General features: G+C 45.9%; 1 protein-coding gene across 1 annotated transcript; it reads right to left on the bottom strand.

Annotated features, from left to right (window-relative positions):
• Positions 1-4,416: 4,416 nt before the first annotated feature.
• TOP2A (DNA topoisomerase II alpha) lies at positions 4,417-26,742 on the bottom strand. The gene is made up of 35 exons (XM_065422543.1): positions 26,710-26,742; positions 26,412-26,564; positions 25,700-25,790; positions 25,154-25,217; positions 23,748-23,893; positions 22,025-22,122; positions 21,420-21,632; positions 21,050-21,223; positions 20,723-20,824; positions 19,907-20,044; positions 19,591-19,729; positions 19,095-19,252; positions 18,491-18,616; positions 17,795-17,905; positions 17,593-17,698; positions 16,766-16,875; positions 16,056-16,148; positions 15,502-15,616; positions 15,043-15,164; positions 14,145-14,293; positions 13,305-13,536; positions 13,061-13,195; positions 12,732-12,932; positions 11,397-11,592; positions 10,234-10,325; positions 9,498-9,644; positions 9,320-9,403; positions 8,446-8,643; positions 7,431-7,536; positions 7,027-7,167; positions 6,389-6,533; positions 6,175-6,239; positions 5,674-5,811; positions 4,965-5,194; positions 4,417-4,563 (listed from the first exon to the last, which is right to left on the bottom strand). Exons 1-35 carry the CDS (start codon positions 26,740-26,742, stop codon positions 4,417-4,419), a joined length of 4,698 nt encoding a protein of 1,565 aa, XP_065278615.1.
• Between the last annotated feature and the right edge of the window lie 1,177 nt (positions 26,743-27,919).

Here is a 27,919-nt window from a genome sequence, read left to right as displayed (position 1 = left end):
AAAGCAGAACTGGTGGCCAGGCTACCTACTGCGGGTCTGGCCCAGCCTCCACGCACAGCTCTTCTCCGCACAGCGACTGCATGAACCGGCCCTTCCTCACCCACTTGGACACTAACGGCTGGGGCCAGGGGCTGTGGGCTCTTGTTAGCCCTGCAGAACCAGCACAGCACACGCTGGCCCCTGCTCCTCCTTGGGCATCAGCAGAACGGCTCCGAGTGCAATCCCTGAACCAACCAGCAACACCCAGGGAAGCCCAGCGGGGAACAGAGGCTTCAACGAGGCGCAACCAGGACAGCAAAAGCTTCCTTACGCGTGCCGGGGCATGAGAAGGAAAAAGGCCAGCAGGGGGCTCAGACCTGGGGCGCTGGCAGCCTGGGTAGTTAGACAATTATTAGTTATGTAAGATCTGGGCCCCTTTGCGGTGGGCCTTTCACACACAGGGTGGAGCCAGCCCCTGCCTCGGAGAGCTCCCGAGCTAAAGAGACTCTACAGACACAGCTGGGAGGAGCAAGGCAGAGCCCAAGGTCACGCAGCTGATCTGTGGCATCTGATGCACTTGGCTCTTGCAAGGAATGGCAGTAAAATCCAAGGCAATCCCTTGTAAAGCACACCTGGGGCACTGCCACGCCTGGCAGCACAGCTGAGCCCTTGGAGCTTTATGGCCAGTCTCACCCACCGCCGAGGACACAAGCTGGACCTTTCATCCCTCACCTGCTCTCCTCCACCCCCAACCTGCCGACCAGACTTTGTCCTGTTTCCCCAGGCTCATTCCCTGCACCCCCCGAGCTGGCCGAGCTGCAGGAGCAGGCACTAGGTGCGGTATTTCTACGGGGGGCTGGCTGGGCTGGCATTTCCCCTCGCAAGCGGCCTGTGATAACAACTCTTATCTCTCCTGGCACATGTTCAGCTTTCTATCTCTCCCCCCCTCGCTCTGCTGCTCCGCACCCTGGGCGGACTCAGATCACTGCTCACCACAAGCTGCCTATCGCCCACTGACTTCCGACATGACAGTCACAGGACCCCTGCTGGGATCCGGCTCCTCTTTACCTCTGCTGCAGCACCAGCGCCTCTCCCCTGCCTTTCACAGCAGCCAAGCGGCCATCCCAGAGGGCAGGCATTCCAGGGGCTAGGAGAAAGCAGTGCATCAGGGCTGGTCTTCCAACCCCAGCGCCCGCTGTGCGTGAGCAGCAAGTTTCAGCTCAAAGCACAAACCATGGAGCCTCGCACCGCACTCCTGGGCAGCATGCATCATTCCACTGTAACCAGGGAGAAACTGAGGCACGGGGATTTTTGTAAGGTCACACGGCTAGTCAGGCAGACGAATGGAACCCAAACAGTCCCACACTCAACGGAGCCATGTTTGAGCCACTCGGTGGTACACGCCGTCAGCAAATCCCTTCCCCTTTGCCCCGGAGAGCTCGCTGAGCTCTGGCCCGTCCCCAGGCTGCTGACAGGCCCCTGCATCCACCTAGGCTCTAAGCCAGGAACCAGAGGCAGCAGGTTAAGTGGCCCATTTGCGGGGGGCTGGAGGCATGTAGGAAAGTGGTTGATTAACACACCCCCCCCCCCCCCAGGACCACTGGGGCAGTCGAACATGAAGCTGCTGCGATCAGTGCTTGGGGGATGCCAGCTGCAGGCAGGTCTTTAGTGGCACCCCAGACCTGAGGCTCTCACTTTCGGGCCATGTCAGATTTGGCTGGGCTGGGCCTACGCTGCGGGATAACCTTGCTGGCATTACCTGGCCAGCCACTGATGTTCTTTCAGCTGCGTTTAAAGCCACGCTGGAGTGGCTCGGATTTGGGGAAGTGGTTGAACTGTTGTGTCAGAACCGCTAGTCTAGACCAGGCAAGATCAAGTGAAACCCTCTGCTTTGGGCTGGCCCTCAAGCTTTGGGCCCTGAGAAAACCACCCATTTCTTTTTGAGAAATCACAGCAGCGTCGTGGGTAGTCTCCACTTTTACAGAATCTGCCTGGCCACCAAGTTCCCCCCGAACGGCTATGTTTTTCCAAGAGCGAGGCGGCGAAGTGGACAGCCATGTATGCCAGGCTCCTGCCCAGGGTGGCTCATAGCACACGTTGCAAGTGGCAGCAGCCCTGGCTCCGGTGCCTCCCATAAAACAGCTGCTGAGCCCCCCGACACTGTCAAGCTACAAGCTGCACTGAGCACGGGGCCAGCACACAAATGCCTGCTGCCTCCCACCACACGGGGCTAACTCCCAATGGGGAGGGTTTGGGGGAATGGGGGTGGGAGGTCAAGGGGTCTTTGCCAGTTGTGCAAAATGCTGAAAATCTCTGAAAAGCATTCACTCCATGCCAGGGGCTGCTCTCTGCTCAAGGGGAGAATTGCTCTCCCATTGGTCACTGGGGAAAAGCATTTCCAGGGCTGTCACTGTGACGAATTTGGGCTTTGCAGACCCAGTGTTATAAAGGAAGGTACTCGCCGCCCCCCCCCCCCTAAATGGGCTCCCTTCCCTTGCGGGCACCCCCTGCATTCCACAAGGGATTACACCCCAACTTTCCCCCCATCTGCCCCTTTGTTAATTTTACAGCACCAGAGAGGCGCTTGACACATTCCAGGCCAATCAAACGCTGGGTCTCTGCCCCAAAGACTTGTCTAAACATGGATTCAACTCCCTTCAGAACCCAATGAAGTCACTGTCAGGGCTGTATGTGACCTCAGTCATTTCCACAACGCCAGCGTCAGGCTGGATAATTCACTGCAGGAAAGAAGCAACGAGGACATCATTTGCATGTTGCTCTTATGAAGAGAACAAGGCACCAAATATTGGCAAGTGCCACTGACCCCATGTAGACCTGTTGCCTAGAGGCAGCGGATGGGGTTGAGGCCTCTTGGCCTGGGATGATTCAGTGTGTCCAAGCAGTTAGTATAAACCAAGACAATGACGTGGATCTTGGCGAAAAGCAGGGGCACAGCTACCAGTGAGGACAATATCTTCCTGAAACAATAAATATCAGCGTTCCTGAGCAAAACTGGTGTAAAAATCCTTTATTACAGAAATACAAATATGGCAGTTAGAACGTCAGGACGTTACAAACACAGAAAATATTTACAGAGACAAACGCTCGAGCAATCCCACTCAGCACCATGGAACTGGCTCTGGGAAAAACACATTGAACAAGAACCAGTGGGCAAATCCTCCAGTGGATGCCTTTTCGGGGCAGAGGAACAAGACACTTCCCAGCTCCTTCTGGCCATTAGATGTCTGTGGCAACTGGCTTCAAGCTGGTATCCTGGACACCCCGATTCCAGGCACTTTGACCCCTGACAAGCTAATGGGTGGCGTGAACAGGCCTGACACTCACGTTCCTCAGCTGGGCACTGGAGAAGTTAGTGGGAAGCCCCTGGGCACCAGGGCTGAACTTGTTTCAGACGTTGACGTGGCAGTCGGCTAATATCCCTACCTGGGACACCAGCAGCACAGGAACCTAATGGCCAATCTGCCATGGGAGCACTGGAATGACCACGTTCCTTCTCAATGTTAAGGATTTTCTTTGGCCGTAGCCAGTATTGAAAGCGTCTCCACAGCCCTGCGCTGTGCTCCCTCAGCACCAACGCCCCCACTCCACCAAGGTCGCTTGCTCCCTCAGCACCGGGCTCAAGCACCCAACAGGCAGTTGATGTTGCAGTTTATTCCTGGGGACAAAGGGCTCTTACCTGAGAAGCGACTGCAGGGCTGAACACAATGGAGGCGGGAACACAAGTCCCTCCTCCAAACACAGAGTGTGGAGCGGGCACAGCCTGAGTCGCACACACCTTCTTTTCAGGGCAAGTTGCTCCAAATCAGACTTAAGTGGCACAGCTAAAAACTCTGAAGGTGGCAAAATGTTGGCCACCAAAAGAGCAAAGTGGGGCTTGGACTGAACTGACAGATTGTGAAGGAGCGAGAAGGGTAAAACCAAGAAAACCTCCCTCTGACCAAGAGGTCTCGCCTCACTTTGCAGCTTGTATTTTTGAATCTCTTGTGGTTGTTCAGCCTAGAGACTTGCAGTAAAACATTTCTACAGGTTCTTTAAGACAAGCAAAAGAAGAGGGAGCATACATGAAGGGGTAAGGTATTTGGTGGGCTTAAAAGTCTGCTTCTGCACTAAAATGACCATGAAAGGCCAGGGAAATTAGCTCCTCCAGCTAACTGGCTATAGGATTCTCGCTGGAGGGGATCTTGTTCCAACAAATGGAAATGGACTAACCCGGGGGGGGGGGGGGGGGGAAACGAGATCAGCACTCACATGCAGCGGCACATTTTGGGGCAAGCACTAATTATTCAATAAAACGATTTCCTGGATCGGAGATCTGCAATTCTCTGGGGAGAATCAACAGCGCCTGCTGAGAGCTCTGCTCCAAGAACGAGTTTGTAAATCAATAAGGTCAGCATTTTAAAATCTTCATATTAAAACTCAAAACATCTCCTCCTCCTCGGACTCTTCCAGGTAGTGAATGGGCTTTCGGGCACGTCCAGGCCTGGTGCAGGGAGCAGGCGCCACTGGGCTGTCCAAGTGAGATTCTAGGTCAATATGAAAACTCTCGTCTTCCACCTTGGATTTCTGGGGGAGAAAACAAACAGGTATGTAGCATCTGACACCTCTCTAGTCACTGGGCCAGAGCCAGGGCCAAGGAGTCCCCAGAGCAAGTCGGCTATACAAGGATGTGTTCTCAAATGGCCTAATGCTGCCCCCCTTTGCACTCCTCTGGTCCCAGGGCTGGCGCCAAGGCTCATGCCTGGGACCAAAACAGCATTTTGGGATTGGTGCAGCTTAGCAGCATCCCAAATGTACCTGCTTTCCTCTGGCCACACGCCCCAAGGCCAGCAGCAGGAAGAGGTGTGACCTGGGGGCTCCTAGAATGACTGAAGTTACACTCGATGCCCCAGAATGAGCGCTTGCCTTCTCTAAAACAGGCATGGCCGGGGGCACCTCTCTGTGCCTGTGCGGGGCAGAATACGAACCTTAACTGTAAACGACTTCGGAGGCTTTGACCCAAAATCAGAATCTGAATCCGAGTCTGAGGCTGGCTTCCTTTTGGTGGTGGTTTTCTTCCCCTTGGCGGGGGCCGGCTTCTTACAAGGTGCTATGTCAATGCTGGAGTCTGAACTTCCTGCCTTGGCTGTTGCTGTCTTGGAGGATTTGGGTGCTGCCTTTTTCTTGGCTAGAACGTCCATGATGGAAGGCTGCGTATCTGAAACAGCAACAGCTGCAGTTAAGCCTTTGGGTTAGTTACTTGCTTCCTGCAAGTTTCATTTCCAGCAGAAATGTAGTGCTGTCACATGCCCTTGTCTCTCTGCTTGGTTCCCTCATGCACAGGACAGACATGCAGGGACCTCTATGAAGCCTTCTCTTTTCTTGCTTCCAAATTCAGATGCTCACCCTAAAAGCACGTGACTCAGGCTCTAGGCCCTCACGCGGCGTTAAGCAGAGCTGGAAAGAGTACACAGTAGTATGCCTAGAAATGGAACTTTTCCTTAAAAATGACAGTGACTAAAGAGGCCCTTTGCCATAAACTCTAGATTCTTTTCAAAATCGTTCAAAGCTCAAGTCAACACTCTGGCCTCTAAATGGCAAATACCTGGCCTCACCATTGTTTCCAAATACATTAGTAACCAGTAACAAACAACTGTAATGATTTTCTGCAGCTCTGAACGACTAAACTTCACCTACCCTTAGCGGCACTGGTGGTTTTCTTGCCCGCAGCAGGTTTTCTGGGTGCAGCTTTTCCCGGCTTACCAAGAGGGGCAGAGACAGAAGGAGCTGAAGAAGTTTGACTCAGATTTTCAGAATCAGTATCCTGGATTTGAACTTGAGTAAATAAAATCAACAGTGAATTCAACGGCCAGGGTCTTACTATTTCAGTCTGACTGTAAATACGAGATTGGAATGAGCTCATTTCTGATCGACTCGAATTGTAAGAACGAGATCCACTTTCAGTTCTGGCTGCATCGTGAAGTCGATTTGACCTGTAGAGCCAGACTAGAATAAAAGCAGCTCACTGAGGCCAGCTCTCCTGACTTCCTAATAACATCTCCCAATAAGGAGTTTGTTATAACCTTTCTGCTCTGTCCGTGTCTAGCATGTATCGAAACACCGTAGGGTGGCCACACACTTTAAACCAGTCTAGGGTATTAAGGCAAACCAAAGATCTCATTCAGGGCATATACTTACTAGAGATAGCACTTTGCACCTGTTGTGGTTTTGATTCTTCTTTAGCTGCCTTTTCACTGGTTTTCCTAGAACACAACCCCACAACATATTTTTGAACTCATGTATTAAACAATTCATCCACAAAGAAAAAAATGTAGCTTGTTATCCAATATAATCCACTGAGCATAACTCAGCAAACCCCAGCTCTAGCCACTGTATACAGAAAGATCCTCACTTGGGGGGCCCTCTGGCCTCGGGAGCAGACTTCCCTGGTGAGTATGTTTCTGAGACAAGATCCTCTTCGCTGACCTCCTGAGACTGAGGATTCCCATCTGCGTCAGTGAGATCCGAATCCGAATCCAATGTGTAATTGTTTTTTGCTAACAAAAGAAAAGAGACGCAATTCATCTGTTAACTGTACAATTCATCAGACCTCTTTATGGGTTTTGTAGCATGTATCTCAATGATCTGTGTCATATTTTACCTACAGATGTTGAAGGTTCTGCCTGTGAGAGAATCCAATGTAATGGGCACAGATCTGGGCTTGCTAACCAACAAAAGAGTTGATTTTATAAAATAGTTATGGTGCAGTTAAACTAAATAGCCACATTTCTCAGGTTATTCAAGATTACTACCCCTTCATTTTTGCCCCAGTACACCAGAGGTGCGACCAATAGAGCTGCGATGTGTGACTGAATAATGGAATTAACTAGCTCTTGTGTATAACATGATAAATGATCAGCTTAAAAATTACTTCTTGCTGGGATCATCTGACTATGGGGCCTCTAAAATTGGTGTAGCCAAGCCTTAAGGATTCAAGTTCCATTTTACCCTTCATTAAGTGCCCATTTTGGTCCATGTGGCATTGCTCACCTGCTGTCTGGCGAATCGGTCTCTCTCTCGGAGGGGCCACCTCACTATCACACTCTGAATCAGATTCGGAGTCAGACCAGGGATTTCGTTTCTTCTCTTTCTTTATTGGCTTGAATGGCAAAGTGGACTGTTTCTTAGTACCTGAAAGAGTTGGATGCGCACAGAGGTATCAGCTAATCTACACGTGCACTGTGCACTCAGAAGTCTAAGTTAAAGTCAGCGGTAAAGCACCTAACAGAGCGGGTTCTGGCTTTAACATAGGAGACATATTCTGGTCATGCCTCCAACCAATGATCATTTTGCATATCCCTCACCTAATTCTTTTGAGCATACTGGTCCCAGATTCCACCTCCCATTCCCAGCCTCGTTTCCCATTGAAGGGATTACATGTACAAAATAGTTACCTGGCTCAGTTTTAAATTTCTTTACTAATCTTTGTTTAAGATTTGCAGGTTTCTTATCTTCTGATGAGTTTCCTTCTTGATCCTCCTCAAGTTCCATTTTTTCAGTCTAAAGATATAAAGAGATGTGAGAGCTCTGCCTGGTTCTTCCATATTTAAAATGGCTGAATACAGATAAAAAAGATTAGCATTTTTACTGGGATGAACTAGCATCCCAGTTTAAAATACCACATTACAGTACGTGAAGCAATAAACTGCTAGTTTGGTTAGGAGCAGCCAAAGCAAATTAGGTGTGATCATTCTCCAAAGCAGATGAGTATGCTAAACAGCAAGAGCCAACCATTACATACAAAAAAACCCATTGCCCTGCCCATTTGCCAGAGCTTTGCTGCCTTTTTATGTCCCAATGGCATCCCAGGAAGGGTGTGGAGGGATGCAGAGCTGAGCAGGGTGTGTTTAAAAACAGAGTGCAGGTTAATGGAACATTTGTTTGAGGGAATAGGCTGTGTGGGAAGGCGCCATGAGATTAGCTACAGGGCAAACAAAAGGTGAGGGGATAATTTGTTTTTGTAGGTGGTGATTGGCTGAATTGTATAACTACAAGTAGCCATAGGAAAAGGTCGAATATGGTTTAAATTAACAATGTACAGCATAGGCAAAACTCTGTCCTGGACTCTAATATCCACAGCAATGATACACTGAGTGACCAGAAATAATGTCACTGGAAACGCAAATGCCAGTTTGAAGAGATGAACTTGCCTGCAGCACTGGTCTCTTACAGGGTTCCTATTCAGTGGAACACACCAGTTCAAACACGTCTTCCAATGATTCCAGGGACAGGTTCTGTTCTCTGCTGGCCTGGAGAGCATCATCCAAGCTTACCCATAACCTCTGCACAGAAGCGTAGCAGGCTTCTGCTGTGCAAGGTCATGTTCACCTACCCAAAATTGCAATTTCAAAGGGAAGGCTGCATGAAGAAGGATCCCAACTAAGAGTCCTTTCAAGTGTTTTGTTTTACCTTTATTTTCTTTTTAGTCTTCTTTTCTGCATCTGCCTTCATCTCTGCAGTAACTCGAGGGATAACTCTTCTGCCATGTGGCGAGGGCAAAACTTCAGCCAGTTGCAGCTTCTTCACCTTTAGTTTCCCCCCTTTCCCTTTGAGAGCTTTGCCAGCTCTCCCACCCAGCTCATCCTGTTTTTCTCTGGCTTCCACAGCCTGCAGAGGTGATTGTAAAAAACCAAACCAGTTAGCTTAAGGAAAATATGCCTGTTCTACCAAGAAAAACAACCCTTTGCAGATACTCGGTGAATGACTCTAGACTCGAATGACTCTATGGTGCATTTCCTATCATCTGAGGACGTGAAGCTTCCACAGACGTGTCTATTTGCAAGGGACTATTTAAGCCACAGCTGCAGTTCCAGTTACTCTGAGAATAGAAGGAATTGGTAAAAAAGTACAGCAGAGCAACCAGAACTGAACTGGACAAAGGCCAGGTCAGTACAAAGCTGCACATGTATTGACTACAGTCTGGACATGGTCTGACCACTCAGGCTCATCTTCCTGGCTGCAGTATCCTCTTCCAACAAGCTCTCTGCTCCAGGCCTTCCCTTACTACTTCATAGCTCTGGCATTCCCTCACCTGTCCCAAAGTCCCATCTCATTGCCTTCCAACAGCCACTGTTCCTCGCTGGACTCTCTGCTGGTTCCAGCTCTTTGCCCCAGGGCAGGGACACCCTGTCTTACCCAGCAAGATGGATAAGGCTGGGGCCTACACCTCTGCTAGGGAGAGATCAGGCTCATATGGCACATTCAAGTTATATTCTTTAGGTTTCTGTGATGGAAACAAAGCAGATCAAGATCTTATAGCTGTCTGCACTGAACATCAACATACCTCAAGTTCTTCAATAAAGGCAGCCAGGTCTTCCTTCCACAGATCTGAGGGACTCTTACGTTTCAGATTTTCCAGCTCCGTTTCCTAGAATGAGCCAATCAGAAAACATTAGTTGCTCATTTGAATTTAAACACCACTTCACTTTCTAGCTTTGGAAGAACAGAACCAAGCAGCATACTTTGTTATCTCTCTGCTTGCAGAGCTCATCTTTCTTCTCTTTAGTCAGGTACCAGAGAGGCATGTTTAGCAGGTAGTTGAAGTCTGGGCCGGAGACTGCAGCAGAGTCCTTATCCTGCTCATTGTCACTCTCTTCCTCTTCTGCACCCTACAGAGAGATTTAGATACTCAACTTCTATAAATAAGTTTCCCTAGAAAGAGGAGGACTGTGCTCTGAGACAACTTTCTCAGCTGGACTTAGGCCTGGTCTACACTACCCGCCGGAATCGGCGGGTAGAAATCGACCTCTCGGGGATCGATTTATCGCGTCGACAATCGATCCCCGAATCGACGCTCTTACTCCACCAGCGAAGGTGGGAGTAAGAGCCGTTGACGGGAAGCCGCGGAGGTCGATTTTGCCGCCGTCCTCACAGCGGGGTAAGTCAGCTGCGATACGTCTAATTCAGCTACGCTATTCGCGTAGCTGAATTTGCGTATCTTAAATCGACCCCCCCCTGTAGTGTAGATGTAGCCTTAGACTATGGAACTCAGTGCCACAAGAAACAAGAATGAAAGAGGCCTCATCATCTTCAGAACGAAATACAAAACTTGTGTTTGGTTTCGCTTTCCCCAAAGGATCCCACGCACTAACAAACAGGCTAGTTAAACCTATGTGCTAGAAAGGAACAGCTCATTCCTCTGGTGACTTCTGCTTTTAAATCCTTGGGAGGGCTTCAGATACTAGACAGAAAAGTTACCTTCTGCTGAGATTCTTTCCAGGCCTTCACAGGATCAGATTCATACCCTCTCTGGATAAGGACCTGAATTAACTCCTTCTTGGGCTTGTTTTCTGTAAACAGACATTTCAGTTAATGAAACCCTGAAGTTTGTGTTGCACTGGCTGAGAATGGGCATTACATTTACCATTTACTGATCCATGAAATCATAAAGTTGGGAAAGATCCTGGGCCAGCACTGATGGCACAGATAAGAGTCAAAGACTAGCTCAACGTGATTGTACCAGCTCAGCATCCCACAGGGCTCTACGAAATAGTCTCTCCATCCCTACTGCAAACATCACCACAAAGGAGCCAGAGTAATACGTGAAATGAGCCTGCAGCTGTATTAAAATATAGAGCCCTGGCTGATCATGAAGAGTTGTCAGGCTGCCAAGTTGCTACAATGCTCATTAAGGGCATCTGCCTGAGCACTTTGCATATTTGTATTTGGTGCATTTCAGGGGAGGAGAAAACCATTTAACAAGGCTGGTTCTAGATACAAACTCGGAAGCATTGCTCTTTAGGAAAATGCATCTATGTACATTTTCAGTGGATTTGGTTACGTTCACACACTAAAGTACATCCTTTTGGATAGAGATGGCAAAGTTGGTCGAGGTTTGAGTTTTGGGAGACCCGGAAGAGCTGTTTTCTGTTCCCAGCTCACAATTCTCCCAAATGCTGTTGAATCTCCCCAGGATTCCAAATGTAAGTCCAGTCAGAATATAACATGGAAATACAGGGAAAAAAACTTGGGCTCAAGAATCATCCGCTCCAACTAGAAACAGAAAAGCAAATATTACCACTTCCCCCCGGCTCAATTTTAACCCAACTAGGTCAGAAGTTGGTGGGCTGTTTTTGCTAAACAATTGCTGGAAAATCTTTCAACCTCTGAACAGAATAAACAATCCAAAAGTTATGTAACATCCTATTTTGAGTACTGCATACTGGAATCCTCTGTTCAGTAAGACTAAGCAGACTGAAGCGGCTTCCTGTGGCATTTCATCAAAAAGGGAGGATAGCTCCGGCATGAGTTATTAAAGGCAAGTTGAATAGATAAGAGACCTCAGGAGAGCACTGAGCCTGTCTACTGGCTTTAAAAAGGACATTTGACTAGAACCCAAAGCCACCACAGAGACTACATACCGATCACTATTATGCCCTCAATTTTCTCCAGGATGAAGCGAGCCTGGTTGTTGAGTTTTGCAGACTCTGCACCCAGCATTCCTGTAAGCCACTCTTTTCTCAAACTATAATACTGGAGTCGGAGGTCAAAGAATTCTCTGAGAATATCCAGAGGAGTCTCATACTTCTTGAGAAAGCCTACAGAGTCAAAGAGAACCTGGGGCAGAGGATAAAGCCTTAGTTATGACTGGAAGATGACATTCAAAACTACTGAATTACACTGAGGGGCACATTTGTCTTATAATTAACATAGCAAATCAAAACATCAGTCATTATACAAACTACGCCAGCTTGCACGCAGGCCTATCAGGGATGGCCTAGGTATACTTAATCCTGCCTCACCGTGCGGGATAGACTAGATTAGTGGTTTTCAAACTGCGGGTCGCGACCCAGTACTGGGTTGCGGAATGTAAGGCAGTGGGTTGCGACGGCTCCTGTCAGCACCACCAACCGCGCTGTTAAAAGTCCCGTTGGCGGTGCTGCCCAGCTAAGACAGGCTAGTTCCTACCTATTCTGACACTGCACTGCGCCCCGGAAGCAGATCTGGCTCCTAGGCGGAGGGCGGGGCGCATGGGGCTCCATGCGCTGCCCCCACCCCAACCCTCTGCCCCAGACCTGAGCCCCTCCCATACCCCAAACCCCTCATCCCCAGCTCCATTGGGTCACAGGCATCAACAATTTTCTTCAACTGGGTCGCCAGAAAAAAAAAGTTTGAAAACTACTGGACTAGATGACCTTTGAGGTCCCTCCCAGCCCAACTGTTCTATGATTCTGTATAAGTCACCAACCAGGAGAGGCAGTTTTAGGATTTCAAAGCTCCTAGAAAAATACTACAGGCCCATGGGGCTGTTTGAAGGTTAAAACTTTGCCCTTTGGGATCTAACTGTTGCATCATGACATTACATTGTCACCCCCCATCATGTAATGCTAATGTCAGTGCTGGCATTGTTACAGTATGGGAGCCTCCAGTGGATTATACAATATGGTAGGATCACCTCTAGTCTGACAACCAAATCCACACCACCGTACGCTGCCCAGGATATCCCAGGGTACACCCTGACTTTCCAAAGATACAGTATTTATGGAATGGCACTTTAAGATAGCAACATAAGAGCAAGGTAGAAAAATGAAGTGAATGGGTTCCATCCGGTAGGATATTAAACTCCTTTAAATCAGAGACTCCTTGTGATAATCTGTTTGCAGAGAGCTGGCACGTACCATGTCTGCAGAGAGCTGGCACGTACCATGTCTGCAGAGAGCTGGCACGTACCATGTCTGCAGAGAGCTGGCACGTACCATGGAGTTGCAGGTGAGATTTGTTTGGAGTTTGAAGACCTTATGCAGCCCAGCTGCCTCTGCCTCAGCCAGTTTTTGTTCACTCATCTTCACTATGAACTTGACCGTGGTGTCTGTGTGATATTCTCTATAGTCCGTTATTAGTGGTGGAGTCTTCTCAGTGCCATTCAACATGGGCTCCAGCACCTGCTCTTTATAGGTCTAAGGAAAGAATTAAATCAAGTCAACTCTACATTCTCCCAGGCAGCAAAGCTGTGAACACTAACCATCCCCTTTTTTGTTTTATGGGACAAAAGATACTTTCCTGGGGACAATTTAGTATTTCCTACCTGTGTCCATGTTCTGATTGGAAGCTCTGAGATCTCAATGGTTGTCGAATCCAGGATAGACACTTCCCCATTTATCAGGTATTGATTTGGTCCCAGTTCATCTATTGTACCCTTGAAGTTCTTGTAACTAGGAAGCTAAATAGTAAAGAACACTGGGTTCAGCTTATACTTTGATAAATGCGCCAATATTTGGTGGAGAATCTTAAGACTGAGCTGTAATTGATTTCCTAATGGATCTATTTACCATTGGCAAGGGCTCTTCTCCATCCATCAGGAGGCGAATATTATTCACAACTTCTCGGATATCAAAGTTGGGGATCCTAGAGGACCAGCCAGTGCCAATACCTTCTGCTCCGTTTATTAGTACCAGAGGAATGATAGGCATGTACCACTCTGGCTCTACGCGCTGGTTGTCATCATACAGGAACCTCAGAACACTGTCATCCGTTGCAGGGAAGATCAACCGCGCCAATGAACTAGAAAGGACGAGAGGATTTGGGCCTAAGTTCTTGTGTTTAGAAAATAGAAACGACCAAATGAGTAATTCCAGAACCTCAGGCCAGATGTAGAAGATCTGTACAAAATTCAGAAGTCCTGGGAAGATTTCATGTTCCACAGGGTATCTTGCGTCAATGCAACAATCATGTATGAACTCAAGGAACACATTTACAACAGTGTAACAGAAGGTGTTACAGGGTCAGAGAGACAACTGCACCTCCACAAGGACTCTATGCTTAACTCTACAAGCACAGCCTCATTTCTTAACTGCTCCTCAGTTCTTGTTCCTCTCTCCTGCTCTCATCCCTGTTTCATCTCACTCCTGTGTGAAAGCAATAGCAAAGTGTAACTGATTCGAATCCAAATAAGTGTGATTCCAAGTCTCACTTGGATGCTGACACCTAACAAAAGGGATAGGAGTAAAAGCAAGAAGTGTTAAGGGTAGCAAGAACAGGCTCTGATGTCAGAGCTAAAAAAGGAATGTCTTCTGATCATTGTCTCTCATTCTAGGTGCTTGCTGTCCAATCTTCAAATGCAGCCATCTAAGTCACGCCAAATGCTAATCTGACAAGCCATTACTACTGACCTGAGCATTGTGAAGATGTATCGAGGGCTGGCAGAGTCTTTTCCACCATGCAGCCTGGTACCGAACTGACCAATGGGCTGTAGCAGGTTGAGGTTATTGCTTCCCACAAAGTTCTGAGCCAAATTAATAATGGTCATCATCAGTGATGCCTGCAATGAAAACATAAATTGAAACCATACAGTGCAAAATTGAAAAGGACAGAGTTGCATGATCAAGTCATGGACTTGATGGAAAGGCAAGACTAGCATGGAAGGTGAGCGTGGTAGAGTCAAGCCAATAAGAATGGAAACTGATGAAACAAGATATCTGATTCCCACTATCAAAACTTAAATCTCAGATCCTTAGGAACAGACATTCCTTTATTCTGTCCCAAGTTGAGGAGGCAGAGGAAACTTCCTAGATTGCCCTGCAACATCTGTCAAAACCCCTCACTCATTCTAGGAATGCCTGTTTAATCCCCACCCTGCCCAACAGGAAAGCAGGATGGACATCCTCCTCTGTGACTAGCACCAGTACACTTTGCCATTGACCAGCTGCAAGGCACTAAGGCTGAAATTCTCAAAGCCACCTAGCGGATTTCAGTGCCCAATTCCCATTCACTTTAATGAAAATTAGGCACGTTTGAAAAAAATCTCAGCCTACATGTATCACTTTTACAACACACTTGGTTGTTACTAGCACAGTTTATGGAGGCAGCACTTGACAGAATACCCAAGCAGGGTAGACTGATCCAACAACCTAGGGTTACATTCAGAGTCTAATGCACAAAAACCAAGCCAACTAACTTGTATCCATTCTGTTTGGGAGTTTTACCTCCACTATTTCCCCACTGTGCTAGGAGTTTCTTGAGTATGGAGTCAAGAGTTTCCCCTCAATATTGTGCAGGGTAGGTTCTTACCTCACCATGATGGTAGGAGGACATCTCGGCTACAGAACCAGCCAACTGAGCAACCTTCACTTCCCGCTTGTCATTTCTTTTGAAACACGTGAACAGAACCTTCCTTTGACCTGGTTTCAAACCTTTATTGGGAAAATGACATTTGCCTTAGTGACCATTACAATACTGTGCACTTACCGTGTCTTTCAGCTAAGGCCCCCAAAGTTATTTATGCACTTACCCCCCCCCCAAGAGGTGGGTATTAGTCATCATTTTATAGTGAGAAAGACAGACAGACTGGCCCATGGATATAAAAAAAAATCAGCTGCCGATCTGAGACCAGAACCCAGAACTCCCGACTCTCAGTCCTGAACTCAAGCCAACAGACTATATATTGCTTCCCTTATAGTCATGCAGGCATTCAAATACTAAGTTCTTGGCAGAACATACTAAAAACCGCACCATCTAGGAGTAACTTACCATCAACCAGGGACGGAATGGATCTCTCATTATCGGAGTTTGAGAACAGGACCAGCTCTTTGTGAATGAAGTCATTGTATGTCAGATAACTAGTGGATTTCCCATATACAAAATCCTAAGGACAAAAAAAGATTTAACTTTGCCTTAAAGAGCTCGTACCCACATCTTCTGTCATAGCAAGATGGCCTTGCTACAACAAAAGTCTGTTTTATATAGCTAGTTGAATCCAACTGTAGTGCTGCCATTTTCAAATGCTTCCTGCCATCACTATAAAAATGAAATTCCACTTCCCACAATCCAGTTTAATTTACCACTTCTCTATTTATAAAGTGTTCTATGTCAAATCAACTTAATCACTGGTCAGTTGAGATTGAGTCTACACAAACCAGCTGAGAGGAGGGGGCAGGGCATCTGTAATTGTCCTATCTCCTACTGGCCAGCTCCCTGAACCTATATTATACACTGTTCTAATATACCAAAATGAAACTGCACTCAGCCCTGGGGAAAGGGAAAGACAGGAAACTGCGTTCCTCAATGTATTTAAAACCATTCACCTCTGGCAGACCATGTAGCTTCCGTTGTCTTCTGCCTTCCATGAAATTAGTCAGCCATTCCTTCCGTTCCTCGATCTTCTTCTTGCTAAAGGCCTGTAAATTCACAAAATGAAGAGTCAAGTTTAAGACCATCTCTACTGGGCCTCCCCGCAGGGGACTACTCTTGTTAATGAAAGCAGTATGCAGGAGGGCCTGAACCAGAAGAAAAAAGCCCAACACTTGCTAAACAGGCTGGCTTAACAGCATAGCAAATGCAGTAACTTACTCTTAATCCTAACTAAAAGCTTGAAGGCATAAATAATAATACAGAAAATATCATATTGCCTCTGTATAAATCCATGGTACGCCCACATCTTGAATACCATGTGCAGATCTGGCTGCCCCATCTCAAAAAAAAAAATATTGGAATTGGAAAAGGTACAGAAAAGAGCAACAAAAATGATTAGGGATATGGAACAGCTTCCATGTGAGAAGAGATTAATAATGAGGAACTTCTCAGCTTGGAAAAAAGACTACTAAGGAGGGATATGATAGAGGTCTATAAAATCATGACTGGCATGGAGCAGGTTAACAAGGAAGTGTTAACAAAGATACTTTGTCTCATGCGCAAAGGCCTCAGACCATGTTAACAGAAAATACCACAGCACACTAAGTAACAGAATACTAAAAGTAGTAACAAGTCAGTAATTCATTCAGGTTTTCCTAGTTACCAGGGTGATCGCAGCATCATCTTCCGGGCCAGAATACTTGAAGCCAATTCGATGTCTTGCCATATCTGCAAAGTACTCTTTAGCCTCTTTTGATGTGCTGGTACCCAAACCTGCAGAGCCAATACCAGTGAGTCCAAATAACATCTTGCACAAATTAAGCTACAGTTTAAAGAAATATTTCAGCAAGTCTTTAACTTCCGTGGTATATCCTGTAAACTTTTGATGACATGCTGCAAAGATGCCTTTATGAAAACAAACTACCTTTGAAATGCAAGGTACTTGTGCACAAATGTAAGGTATCATGAAATCCAAGGGTTAAGCAGAAGGTCACACACAGAAAAGTTCTACATTCAGTCTATCAATGACTTCCACAAATACCAAAAGCTATTATTGCAGGCTGAAGCTAATTTCTGATCAGCCAGCCGTGTTCTGCATCAGGCAACTGGCATTAAAAGATTCTGGAATCAGAATTCAGCGTGCACTGCCATCAGTAGAGCCGAAGGAAATGGATCTCACTTCCAAATCTCTACTGGCTCTGCACTGTGGACAGCCAGACTAAATCCAGTGAACTAAACAGATAGGACTGACACTTGAAGAATGGATACCTGTAGGATCATGGCTGCATTTGGAGAGGTATTTTTCTGAACAAACAGACTAAGTGACACCCCATTTAACATAGGTTTTTAGGGGCTTGCCTTTGCACATCTCCAGAGTGGTTTATTGTGCTATATTAGAGCACTTATATTTCACTCATGTATATATTTATCTGTTAATGAGAGAGTTCTTACTTGGCCTCCAAGCACTACCACACAGGGTTTATGACAAACCTTTGTAGTATTTGGTTTTCCAGGATTTGTGATTTGGAGTATTGTTTTTCCAATCTTCAAACTCAGGGATGCTGTAGAATGAAAACTCCTCCTTGTTTTTTGAAACCTAGAGGGAATGAAAATTATGATTGTGAAACCACATGTCGCTCCAGACTAACACTTTCCTCTACTTGTTTAGATTACTATCTAGGAAGCCTTTTACCTTTATGATGGGAGTAATAAATTCCTCCAGAAAACGGTGCCTTAGAAGAGATGGCCAGTTGTGATGGATGAAGTTAATCAACAAGCCTTTGATATGGGAACCATCTTGATCCTGAAACAGTTTTTTCAGAAGGCAGATTTTAACAGAGGCATGCTGGAAAGCAACTGCTCCTCAACTTAGCAGTATAGGATCCAATCCTTGGGCAATGCTTAGCACCCTCAACTCCCATTGAATCTCAGCATTTCCCGGGATCCGGCTCACGGAAACCAACCTGTGTGACTATTTGGAAAGCAGACTATGATTTCCAGATTTTAGCATGGAACTTAACCAAGAAATGGGGAAAATGCTGAAGGACCATTCTTGGCCACAGGGTGCATCCAGGGGCTAGTCTCTTTCCAGACTTCCCAATCTGCCTGGCACAGAGCTCAGCACTACAGAGCAGCAGCAGAGGGTGGAGATACTTCCCACTGCTTTATTTTGTTCCATGTTAGGAGAAGGAAGTATGGTGGCCCCAGGACAAAGTGGAAGATGTTAAGAGAGTGTGATAAGAACACATGGTCTTTTACCAGAGTCAGGTAAAACAGTGCTCATGGGAGCAATGCAGACCCACCCTGCTTTATCTGCTAGCCATATTTTCTCTTGTCATTTAGTAATTTTTTCTAATTTTAGAAATATTGATCTTTAAGTGAACCTAACCTGATCTGTCATAATCATAATTTTTCCATAGCGAAGGGTCTTCAGCGATTCTTGATCGTCATAGTTCTTCTTATACTGCAAACCCACAATCTTGATGATATTGTTGATTTCAGCATTTTCCATTATCTGAAAAAAGATTGCACCAAACAAGGACTTACTTTCCAGAACACACATCATAGTTCATGTAATTCAGAAAAACAAAGGAAAAGGCTCTGGGTCAGGCAGGCCCTGCTGATTGTGCTGTTTTCTCATTGAGTCTCTTTCCTCTGTTTTGAAATGTACTATTGTTCAAACTGATGTCTAGCGCTTAAATTACTCTAAGACGTTTCAAACAGATTTCACACTCCAGATCACAGCTACTATCCTTCAGGCAAAGCACTAGATAGGACTCACTTTCTAAATCTGTCAATGCTGCTCCTTAATCAGCAAGACAGGCTGATGGTGAGAATAGCCTCAAATATTTATTTAAGATGCCATTACTATAGTTACATTACACTAGGTTTCCACCTAGAGTGTAAGAGTCTCAGCTCAGAGCATATTTCACTACACTTAAAGCATGCCATGTCTTTAGGAAGTAGTTGTTTCCAAAGGCATTCCCACGAACCTGTTTATGAGAGGCTTCTCGTACGTTGAGCATTTTTCCACGAAGGGGGAACACTCCATATCTGTCTCTCCCAACCACTCCCAGACCAGAAACAGCCAGTGTTTTGGCTGAGTCCCCTTCTGTCAGGATAAGTGTACAGTCTGTGGAATTCTTACTACCTAGAAAAGCAATTCATTTCTCATCAACATCTTGATTAAAAAAGTCAAGTCAGAATTTACACACTTTTAGGAAACGTGCTATTTGTGGAATGAGTAATTTTAACATGCACATTGATTTAGTTGGACAGCAGTTGGCACTTGTTGCCAAAGTCAATGATTTCAAGAAGAGAAAATTTAATATAAACTACATTTCACACAATTTTTCTGTTCTCAGTTTAAATAATTTCCTGTAGCTGATGACTGGATAGGAAACAGTTTTTCTCTCTTGTTTGCAATAAAGACTTTGCTACTGTGCTTGAATGAAATGACTGTGCTTAGAAATGGTCTAAAACATTTACCAGCATCATTGGCATCATCCAGTTTAGGAATTCCCTTAATCCTGGTGTGTTTCACAGCTGAGCACTTCTTATTCAGCTGGTTCTGAGCTTTAAACTTTACCCAGTTTAGGATACTTTCCACAATACCACAGCTGACTGCCTGCAATACAGAAGAGCCAATTGTGGAAGTTGTCTTAACCATGACATGATATATTATATTCTTTTCACTGTTTAAACTGAAATTAGTTCATATGTACTATATTCACCACACTCAATTTAAGAGGCAATTTCACAGATGCCTCTAGCTGGCATGTAATTGCTGCACTGTAATACTTACACCTTTGATAAATTTTTCACTCAGTTTGCAAGTTGAGCCAAAGTTCTTTGCCTGCAGAGTCATATTTTCCTTAGTCTGAGAGTCAAAGGTTGGGTTCTCAATCAAGGAGTTCACAAAAACCCACATGTGGTTCTTCACCTGAAATTAAATTTAACAATCATGACAAACTCATACAAACGCATCTCATTCTACTAGTGTCGCTCTCAGCTGCTTCCTGAAATTATCTGCCAGCATTACACACTGAAATGTAAAATCTGCTCAACTACCAATCGGTAAAGAATTTAAAGAAAAAAACATTACTAGATGTCTAGGATTGAACAGAATTAACAGGCATTTTCACAGCAGTACCAATTAAGATTAGAGTAGGTGAGACAGCCAGTGAACACTCATGATTGATTTTATATTTGTTAGGATTGTCAAGAAAATCACTGGCTGTTTTGCTACACAGATATTCTCCCAGCAAGTCATTTTCCTAGTGCAGTTCAATTCTAACTGGGCACACTAAAACTGAAATACATTGTATACACTGTGCACCCTACACTGCCCTAAACACATTATTGTGTTCTGACTCCAGAGGTGTCAGCCAAAGCTATGTTTCCCAGGTGCTGAATAAAGAGCAGATAGCTCACTAAAACCGGAAACTCCGACTTCTATATTTAATGCACTTTACCTGCAGTATTTCCTAACTTAGTAAAAAAAAAAAAAGCTGGGTTTATCAGTGATCAAATGAATGTAACAAATATCCTACAGATTGCTGTTTCAGTTCACAGTAGCATTGCAGTTTGTTTTTCCACCATGCAAATCGTGAGATTGTACCTGAAATGGCTTCACTCCAACTCCACCTTTGTTCTTCTTCTTCACAACTTCAATGAGTTTATTTACAATCTGGTCAGCTACATAGTCAACATGCCTGCCACCCTAGAGAGAAAGGACCAAATATGAGCTCAAGCTTCAGGGAAAGGGTAAAACTATTTTGTATGTTTTAGTCACCAGCCATATGCATTGCAACTAGATATAGCCTTTGCATATTAGGCAAATTAACGATTTTTCATTGTTTATATATATGAAAAATGCCACGATAGACAACAAAATTAGTAACAAAACCCACCATTAGCTAGTCTAAATGTGGTAAAGGAAAGTTACCTTTGTGGTGGCGATTCTGTTGACAAAGCTAACTTGCTGGAAGCCTTTTTCACTTAAAGTTAAACACACCTCCCAGCGATTATTTGCCTCCTCATGGATAACTTTAAGTGCATTACCAGTTTCATCTACCTTGTCCTTCACGTAGAGGTCCACATAACTACGGAATCCTTTCACCTGCAGAGATAAATGCAGGCAGCTTGTTGACAACAGGTTCAAATGCTCCTGCTCAGAGTACACGGAAGAGTCACCCGTGAACTCCATTCCCACATTGAATAATATTTTTAAGTTTTTGCATTATCTAGACAAAAATCTCACAGCTTAAGTGGAAGGGAAACATATAGGAATTAATATTTTTGGAACAGTCACTCACGGGCAGCCTCTTTCCATTTAGGAAGACTTTGACATCTTTTGTGCACCCAGCAATATCATATGCTCTTCGCGACATCAGTGCCACAATGTCCTTGTCCAGACTTGTCATTTTAAACTTAGACAGATCAGGTTGGAAAGTGATACATGTATAATCTTCTCCATCAAAGTATTTCAGTTTCATTTCACCAGCCTTTCCCATATTGTCCGTCCAGGTCTGGGAAAGAGAACTTTGATAAGATGCAAATTTCAAATACATGAGTAGCTAGCTGAATTTTTTAAAATGTAGATAGAATTTATTACTAAATTTAACAATTGAGGGAAAAACTCCCTTATATGCTGAACATTAGTTTGGTTTTTTTCCCGGTCCATTTATTCTTACTCTAATAGCTGATTTGGGATTTTCAGACAATACTTAATTAAATTTATAGGACAGTACAGTGACTGACTGTAGGCCAAATTTACCCCAGTTGTGACACTTGGACCCAAATAATATAAATTGCACCCACATATTATGGGAGCAAATTGAAGACAAGTCTTCAAAAATCTACCCCTCTAGAATTACATCCTACTGAAATAAGCAACTGAAGCCATGCAGATCATCCATACCTGCTTAAATAGTTTCTTGTACTCACGACATGCAGTTTCCACTGTAAATTTGGTACTGAATATGTTGCATAATTTGGCCCCATAGCCATTTCGACCACCTGGAATTATAAAGCAATCATCCTTGTGTTATGTTACTTTTATGATAAACCCTTTAAAAAGTGTAGAGTATTTTAACAGGAATTCAGGCACTTTGGTGTGACCAAAATGTGGGATAAAACACGAAGCTGTCCTATGCACCTGGTATGTAAGCTTAAGGCTATGTTTCATTGGAATATTGATCCTTCACAGGGATTTGGCCCTTTTCCGCATCACAGTACATTATCTGCTGGAAAGTGGGGCACTGGGATACCCTTCCTTTAATGTGGGTCTGGAGCTCAATTTTTAGTACTGATTATAGGCAGCAGGTCTCTGGTAAATTTGGAGCTCCCCCATTTCTACATTAGCAAGAAGGTGGAGCACTCTACTCTAGTGGATTTCAACCTTTTTTCATTTGTGGACCCCTAAAAAATTTCAAATGGAGGTGTGGATTCCTTTGGAAACCTTAGACAGTCCGCGGAACCCCAGAGGTCCATGCACCACACGCTAAAAACCATTGCTCTATTCAAATTATTTTTGAATGTTGTCTGAAAGGAGTTTCCCACTCTTCTTCCTCCAACTATTATTATTATTTTTGATCCTCCTTTCTACCCTGTCTCTATTGACGAGAAAGAAATCCACTGCTTTCTGGGCAGCAGCAGTGATAATGACAACGATGCTGTGTTTTAGAGCCCTTGTGTGATGAATGTGGGAATGTTCTTAATGTTTCCTCTGAATACTGTAGGGGTGCCTCAGTTTCCCCTATGCATTTCTTAAGTCTCTAGGTGGTGGGATAAGGGGGTGTAATTGTTGCAAAGGGCCAGTGTACGTAAATGGCCGACACTCTGTCTCTTGGCAACTGATGGCCTGGGCCCATCCCCCCTGCAAGGTGATAGCTAAAGGTGTTGGAGAACGAAGGAATCAGATGACCTCCTGGCCTGGGAAAGGGACAAAGCCCAGAGGAGGAGGGGCTGGAGAGTGAGTCAGTTTGGAGCTGGCTGGGGACGTGGAGTGAAGTGCGGATGTGGTTGTCTGGCTCACTGCCCCCCAAAATGGACCCGGCTGAGGGGTCCTGTTCTCTGTACCTACAAGCTCTGTTTTAGACCATGTTCCTGTCATCTAATAAACCTCTGTTTTACTGGCTGGCTGAGAGTCACGTCTGACTGCAAAGTGGGGGTGCAGGACCCTCTGGCTTCCCCAGGACCCGGCCTGGGCGGACTCGCTGTGGGAAGCGCACGGAAGGGCAGAGGATGCTGAATGCTCCAAGGTCAGACCCAGGAAGATGAAGCCGTGTGAGCTTCTTGCCCTAAAGACAGTCTGCTCACAGAGAGGAGACTTCACCAGAGTCCTGACTGGCTTCAGTTCCAGAAGAATGGTGGCTCTGCTCACTGGAAGAGTGCCTACCATAACTGAACGTTCACAACCCTCTGAAAAGGACTCCCAGCAGAAACTGAGTTTGTGGTTCAGTGACACTTGAAAAGGACTTGTGAGTTTCACTGCTGCTCAGAACTAGCAGCCGATAACTAAATCTGGATAGCTTTTGATCCTCTGTTGCCAACTCTTGTTCACACACTTGGGTAGTTCAGTGATCAGGCTGCACAAAAAATATTTTCCCGGCTAATATATGGAATTTCTGACAATCTCCTACCTGTGACTTTCTTTTCATCATCATCATAATTGCTGGAGGTTAATAGCTGCCCAAAGATAAGAGCAGGTACATAGACCTTCTCCACTTTATGTTCTACAACAGGAATACCTTTCCCATTGTTCCATACACTGATTGTATTATTCTCCCTGGAAAGAAAAATTTTTTCCTGTAAAAGTGAAATTGACTGAACCGTGTTACTTGTGGAATGAAAAATGTCATATGAAGTCTTTCAAATCCCTTTGGTAGATAATTTGTTCATAAAGGGCTCTAAAACAAAGAGCTTTTAATTTGCCATTGTTATATACACTCCCCGTTCTTAGATGTTTGAAATAAACTCATTTTTTCAATGACAGGCAAACACCAAGCTTTGGATTCTAGTAGTGTAGATTGGTCAGTCATTTTTAAAGGGCTGTTTTAAAATGCTCTTTCAAGGCAATACTAACATAGGTCAGATTTCTGGGCCCAAATCAGTTGGCAATGTACATTTAAATTCTCTTGATTTATAGCTACTACTTTTACTTTACTAATAAGTCTTAGCAAAATTGTCAAATGCCTTAAGGCCCAAAATTTGACCTACCCTAAACTTTTATCTAGTGTGAAATAATCTTTGGATTCAAAGTATCTAATCTATATTTTTAATTACATCTCCTGCTAAGGGAAAAAAGCCACCATTTTGGCAGAAGCAAAGTTTCTGTTCAGCAACTGCAGAAACAGTCGGCAGAGGGAGCACAAGTAAATTAAATCCCCGTAGTCTGATGTGCAGACACATCTGAGGACATTAAACATGCCAAATATTTGTGCTCTGTGAGAAAAAGGTGTGTGTGTGTGTGTGTGTGTGTGTGTGTGTGAGTGATAAATTGAAAAGGGCAAAATAGGTAGAGAATAAATAATAAAAGCAGAGAATTGACCTGAAATCACCACTTTGTGGGAGAACCAGATTAGGGAAAACACAAGCTTTCACAGTTGGTTGATATTTGATGAGCTGGAGAGTTACATTTGGTCTAAGTTGGGTGAGCTACAACAGTGTTTCTCAATCTTTTTGATATCAGGGACTGGCTTGCTCCCTTCCTAAACTGTGTCAGGGAGATCTTAGGGACGAGCGCCGGTCAGACCAGTCATTGAGAAACAATGGGCTACAACATATAGCTCTCTTTACTTATGCCACTCTAATAGAACAGCATCAGAAGGAGAAAATCCTTGAGTCCCAGAATGCTGAGCTACTTTCCCCATATTAAGAACAGGAGTACTTGTGGCACCTTAGAGACTAATAAATTTGTTAGTCTCTAAGGTGCCACAAGTACTCCTGTTCTTTTTGCGGATAGAGACTAACACGGCTGCTACTCTGAAACCTTTCCCCATATTGGAACCTGAGATGGGAAACCATTGAAAAATGAAATAAGACTTACGGATCAATTGTAATTTTAATGCAGGACATGTTTTTATCCCTCTGCTTGTTGTCTGCAGCATTGACTAAAATGGAGAAAGGATTTTAAATTTACCAAATTATATTCTCAGATGAGACACTTAAATTTGAGCTGCTTATAACAAAATTAAACCCAGAGTATTCAAGAGAACAAAATACACAAATTCAGGAAGAGAGGCTTCTGAAAATCAGCTTGGGTGTCACAGATTTTCCATGTTAGAGGCAGTTTTCAGTTGAGTCACACTAAGAGTACAAAGTGGCATTCTTTCAGAGGACACCTTTCAAGACCTCAGAATTTAGAAACATTAATTTAAATTACTATCATACATTACACTCATTTTTACCCAACACAATTATATTGTTTACCAAACTATTCAATGGATATTATTTGATCAACCACAGAGCTGGTCAAATGATGCAAAAGTTAAGAAAATTTTGGTTACGGATTCTTATTTAACACATATAGCAGCCACAATTTGTTTTCAGTGGAATAAATTGCTAGCAACTGAACTGTCATCTCTCAACTTACCTAGGATTTCATCAAAGATTTTATACAACCCAGGGACAAAAGTCACATCTCTGCAGCTGAGGCCCTCATCTTCATCATAAACCCACATTTGCTGAAAATAAAGTTAAGAACCGCTGTTGTTAGGTTTACCATGATTTCCTGATCTGCCAGTTATATACCAAAACCACATTGCTCTCCACCTGTGTTTAAAATGTTAATGATCAGAGGGGTAGCTGTGTTAGTCTGGATCTGTAAAAAGCAACAAAGAGTCCTGGGGCACCTTACAGACTAACAGATGTATTGCGTCTGACGAAGTGGGTATTCACCCACGAAAGCTTATGCTCCAATACATCCGTTAGTCTATAAGGTGCCACAGGACTCTTTGCTGCTTTTAAAATGTTAATGATTTTCCATTGATGTCCAGGAATTAAGTACCACTCAACAGGCTCTGTTTCGTACTGTGATTTCTTTCTGAGGTACAGCATCAGGCCTAGGCCAGCACTACCTGCCCTGATCGGTTGATACCCGTCCTAGAAGACAAGGGGAGAGAAAGCAGTTGGAAGGGAGCACCATTTGCCCACCTCTAGTCATACCGGCGAACCCAAGGGGAGGGAGCCGCAGACACCGGGTCTGGCTGCCCCAGTTCCGGGCTGAGCCCCGGGCGCACGGCGCTGCACACCCCCAGAGGGCCCTTCCCCGAGCGCTGCGCTCCGGCCAGGCCGCGCGCGGTCACCTGCGTGACGAACTCCACGGAGCCGATGTAGGTGTCGGGCCGGAGCAGGATGTGCTCCAGCTGCGTCTTCTTCTGGTAGATCCGCTCCACCGACAGCCGCTTCTTGGCCGCCGCCTCCTTCCCGTGGCCCGCTCGGCGGTTCTCGTTCACGGGCTGGGTGGGAACAGAGAGAAACCCCCGCGCGGGCGTTAGCCGGAGCCCCCAGCGCGGTGCGGCCGGGGCCGCCACGGGCCCGATCCGGGGGAGGGGGCGCTGGGGGGCACCCCGGGGGGAGGGGCGCGCGGCTCCCCCGACCCACCCGCAGCGGCGACAGGGACTCGTCCAGCTCCATGGCGGGGACTTGGCGGCGGTGTCCGGAGGGAAGCGGGTCCCGCGCGCTCTGACAGAGGGTCCGTTAACGTCTGAGCCCGAGGAGCCCTTCAAACCTCCGTCCAGCCCGCCCAAAGCCCTCGGCCAATCAGCTCGCTGAGCTCGGTCCCTTCCCACCAATCGCCGCTCGGACTGCGTGCAAGGCGGTGGGAGAGGAGCGGGCAACACCCACCAATCACAAGACCCCGGCTCGCTCAAACCAGCCATTCACACGCCGAGGAATCCGGAGAGAGGCGCGGAAGGTTTTCAAACTCCACCAATCAGCTGGGACAGCCAGGTGACTGGCAGGCGGTTGAACCAATAACAATGAAGCAGGAGAGGCGGGCTAGGTCTCCAGCCACATAGGCATGGGGTCAAAGGTCAGGCTTAACCTTTAACCCCCCCCGTTGGGCTCGACCTTTGACCCCCTCCAGCTCCCCATGAGCAGCAGTTGTGAGGGGCTCCCATGTGGCACGATGGGGGCACATGGTGTTATCTCTGCCTGGGCCTCTCCAGCCTGGCAAGGCCTGTGTGCCCAGCTGGGGGGCCGTGGCTGGCCTGGGCAGGGCCCAGAACGCTGCCCCCAAGTGGGGCGCAGCCTTGGGGCTTGTGGGACTCACCCCTGAGCCCAGGTGCTGCCTCCCCTCGCCAAAGCCGTCCCCATGCTCGTCCCCACCACCCTCAGTCGCTGCCAGCGTGGGGGGTCCAGGGGTGCAATGCAGAGGAGCCTGTTTGTAGGGAAGGTGGCGGCCTCTGATCATGCTGACTGGCCAGGTCCACCAGCAGGCGTTCCAAGGGAAGTGGTGGAAGTCCCGGTTTGTGGTGAAATTTGAAACTGGACAAAGCCCTGGGCGGGAATCGGCTGCAGGAAACAAGATTTTTCTAGCCCCTAGGATGGGCCCCGTGTCTTTACGGGGTTTTTCCGACTGACCTCCAGCACAACAAGCTCTTTTGCTGGATCTTTCTGCTAATGTGATCAGCAGTGAAATAGTTAAGGGTTGCCGCTTCTAGATCATCATCATTAGGCTTCTTTGTTGAGATGTGGTGTTTCAGGCACATGGGTCGCAGACCCAGGAAGACAGCAGAACCCAGTCCAGTTTGGAAGATTTTTTTTTCATATATAAGGGCTGGAAGCTTTATTTTTTTGAGAGAGATCTTAA

The sequence above is a fragment of the Emys orbicularis genome, chromosome 25 (genome assembly GCF_028017835.1).
Source record: "Emys orbicularis isolate rEmyOrb1 chromosome 25, rEmyOrb1.hap1, whole genome shotgun sequence".
Classification (NCBI taxonomy): domain Eukaryota; kingdom Metazoa; phylum Chordata; order Testudines; family Emydidae; genus Emys; species Emys orbicularis.
This window is presented reverse-complemented; position numbering and strand designations above follow the sequence as displayed.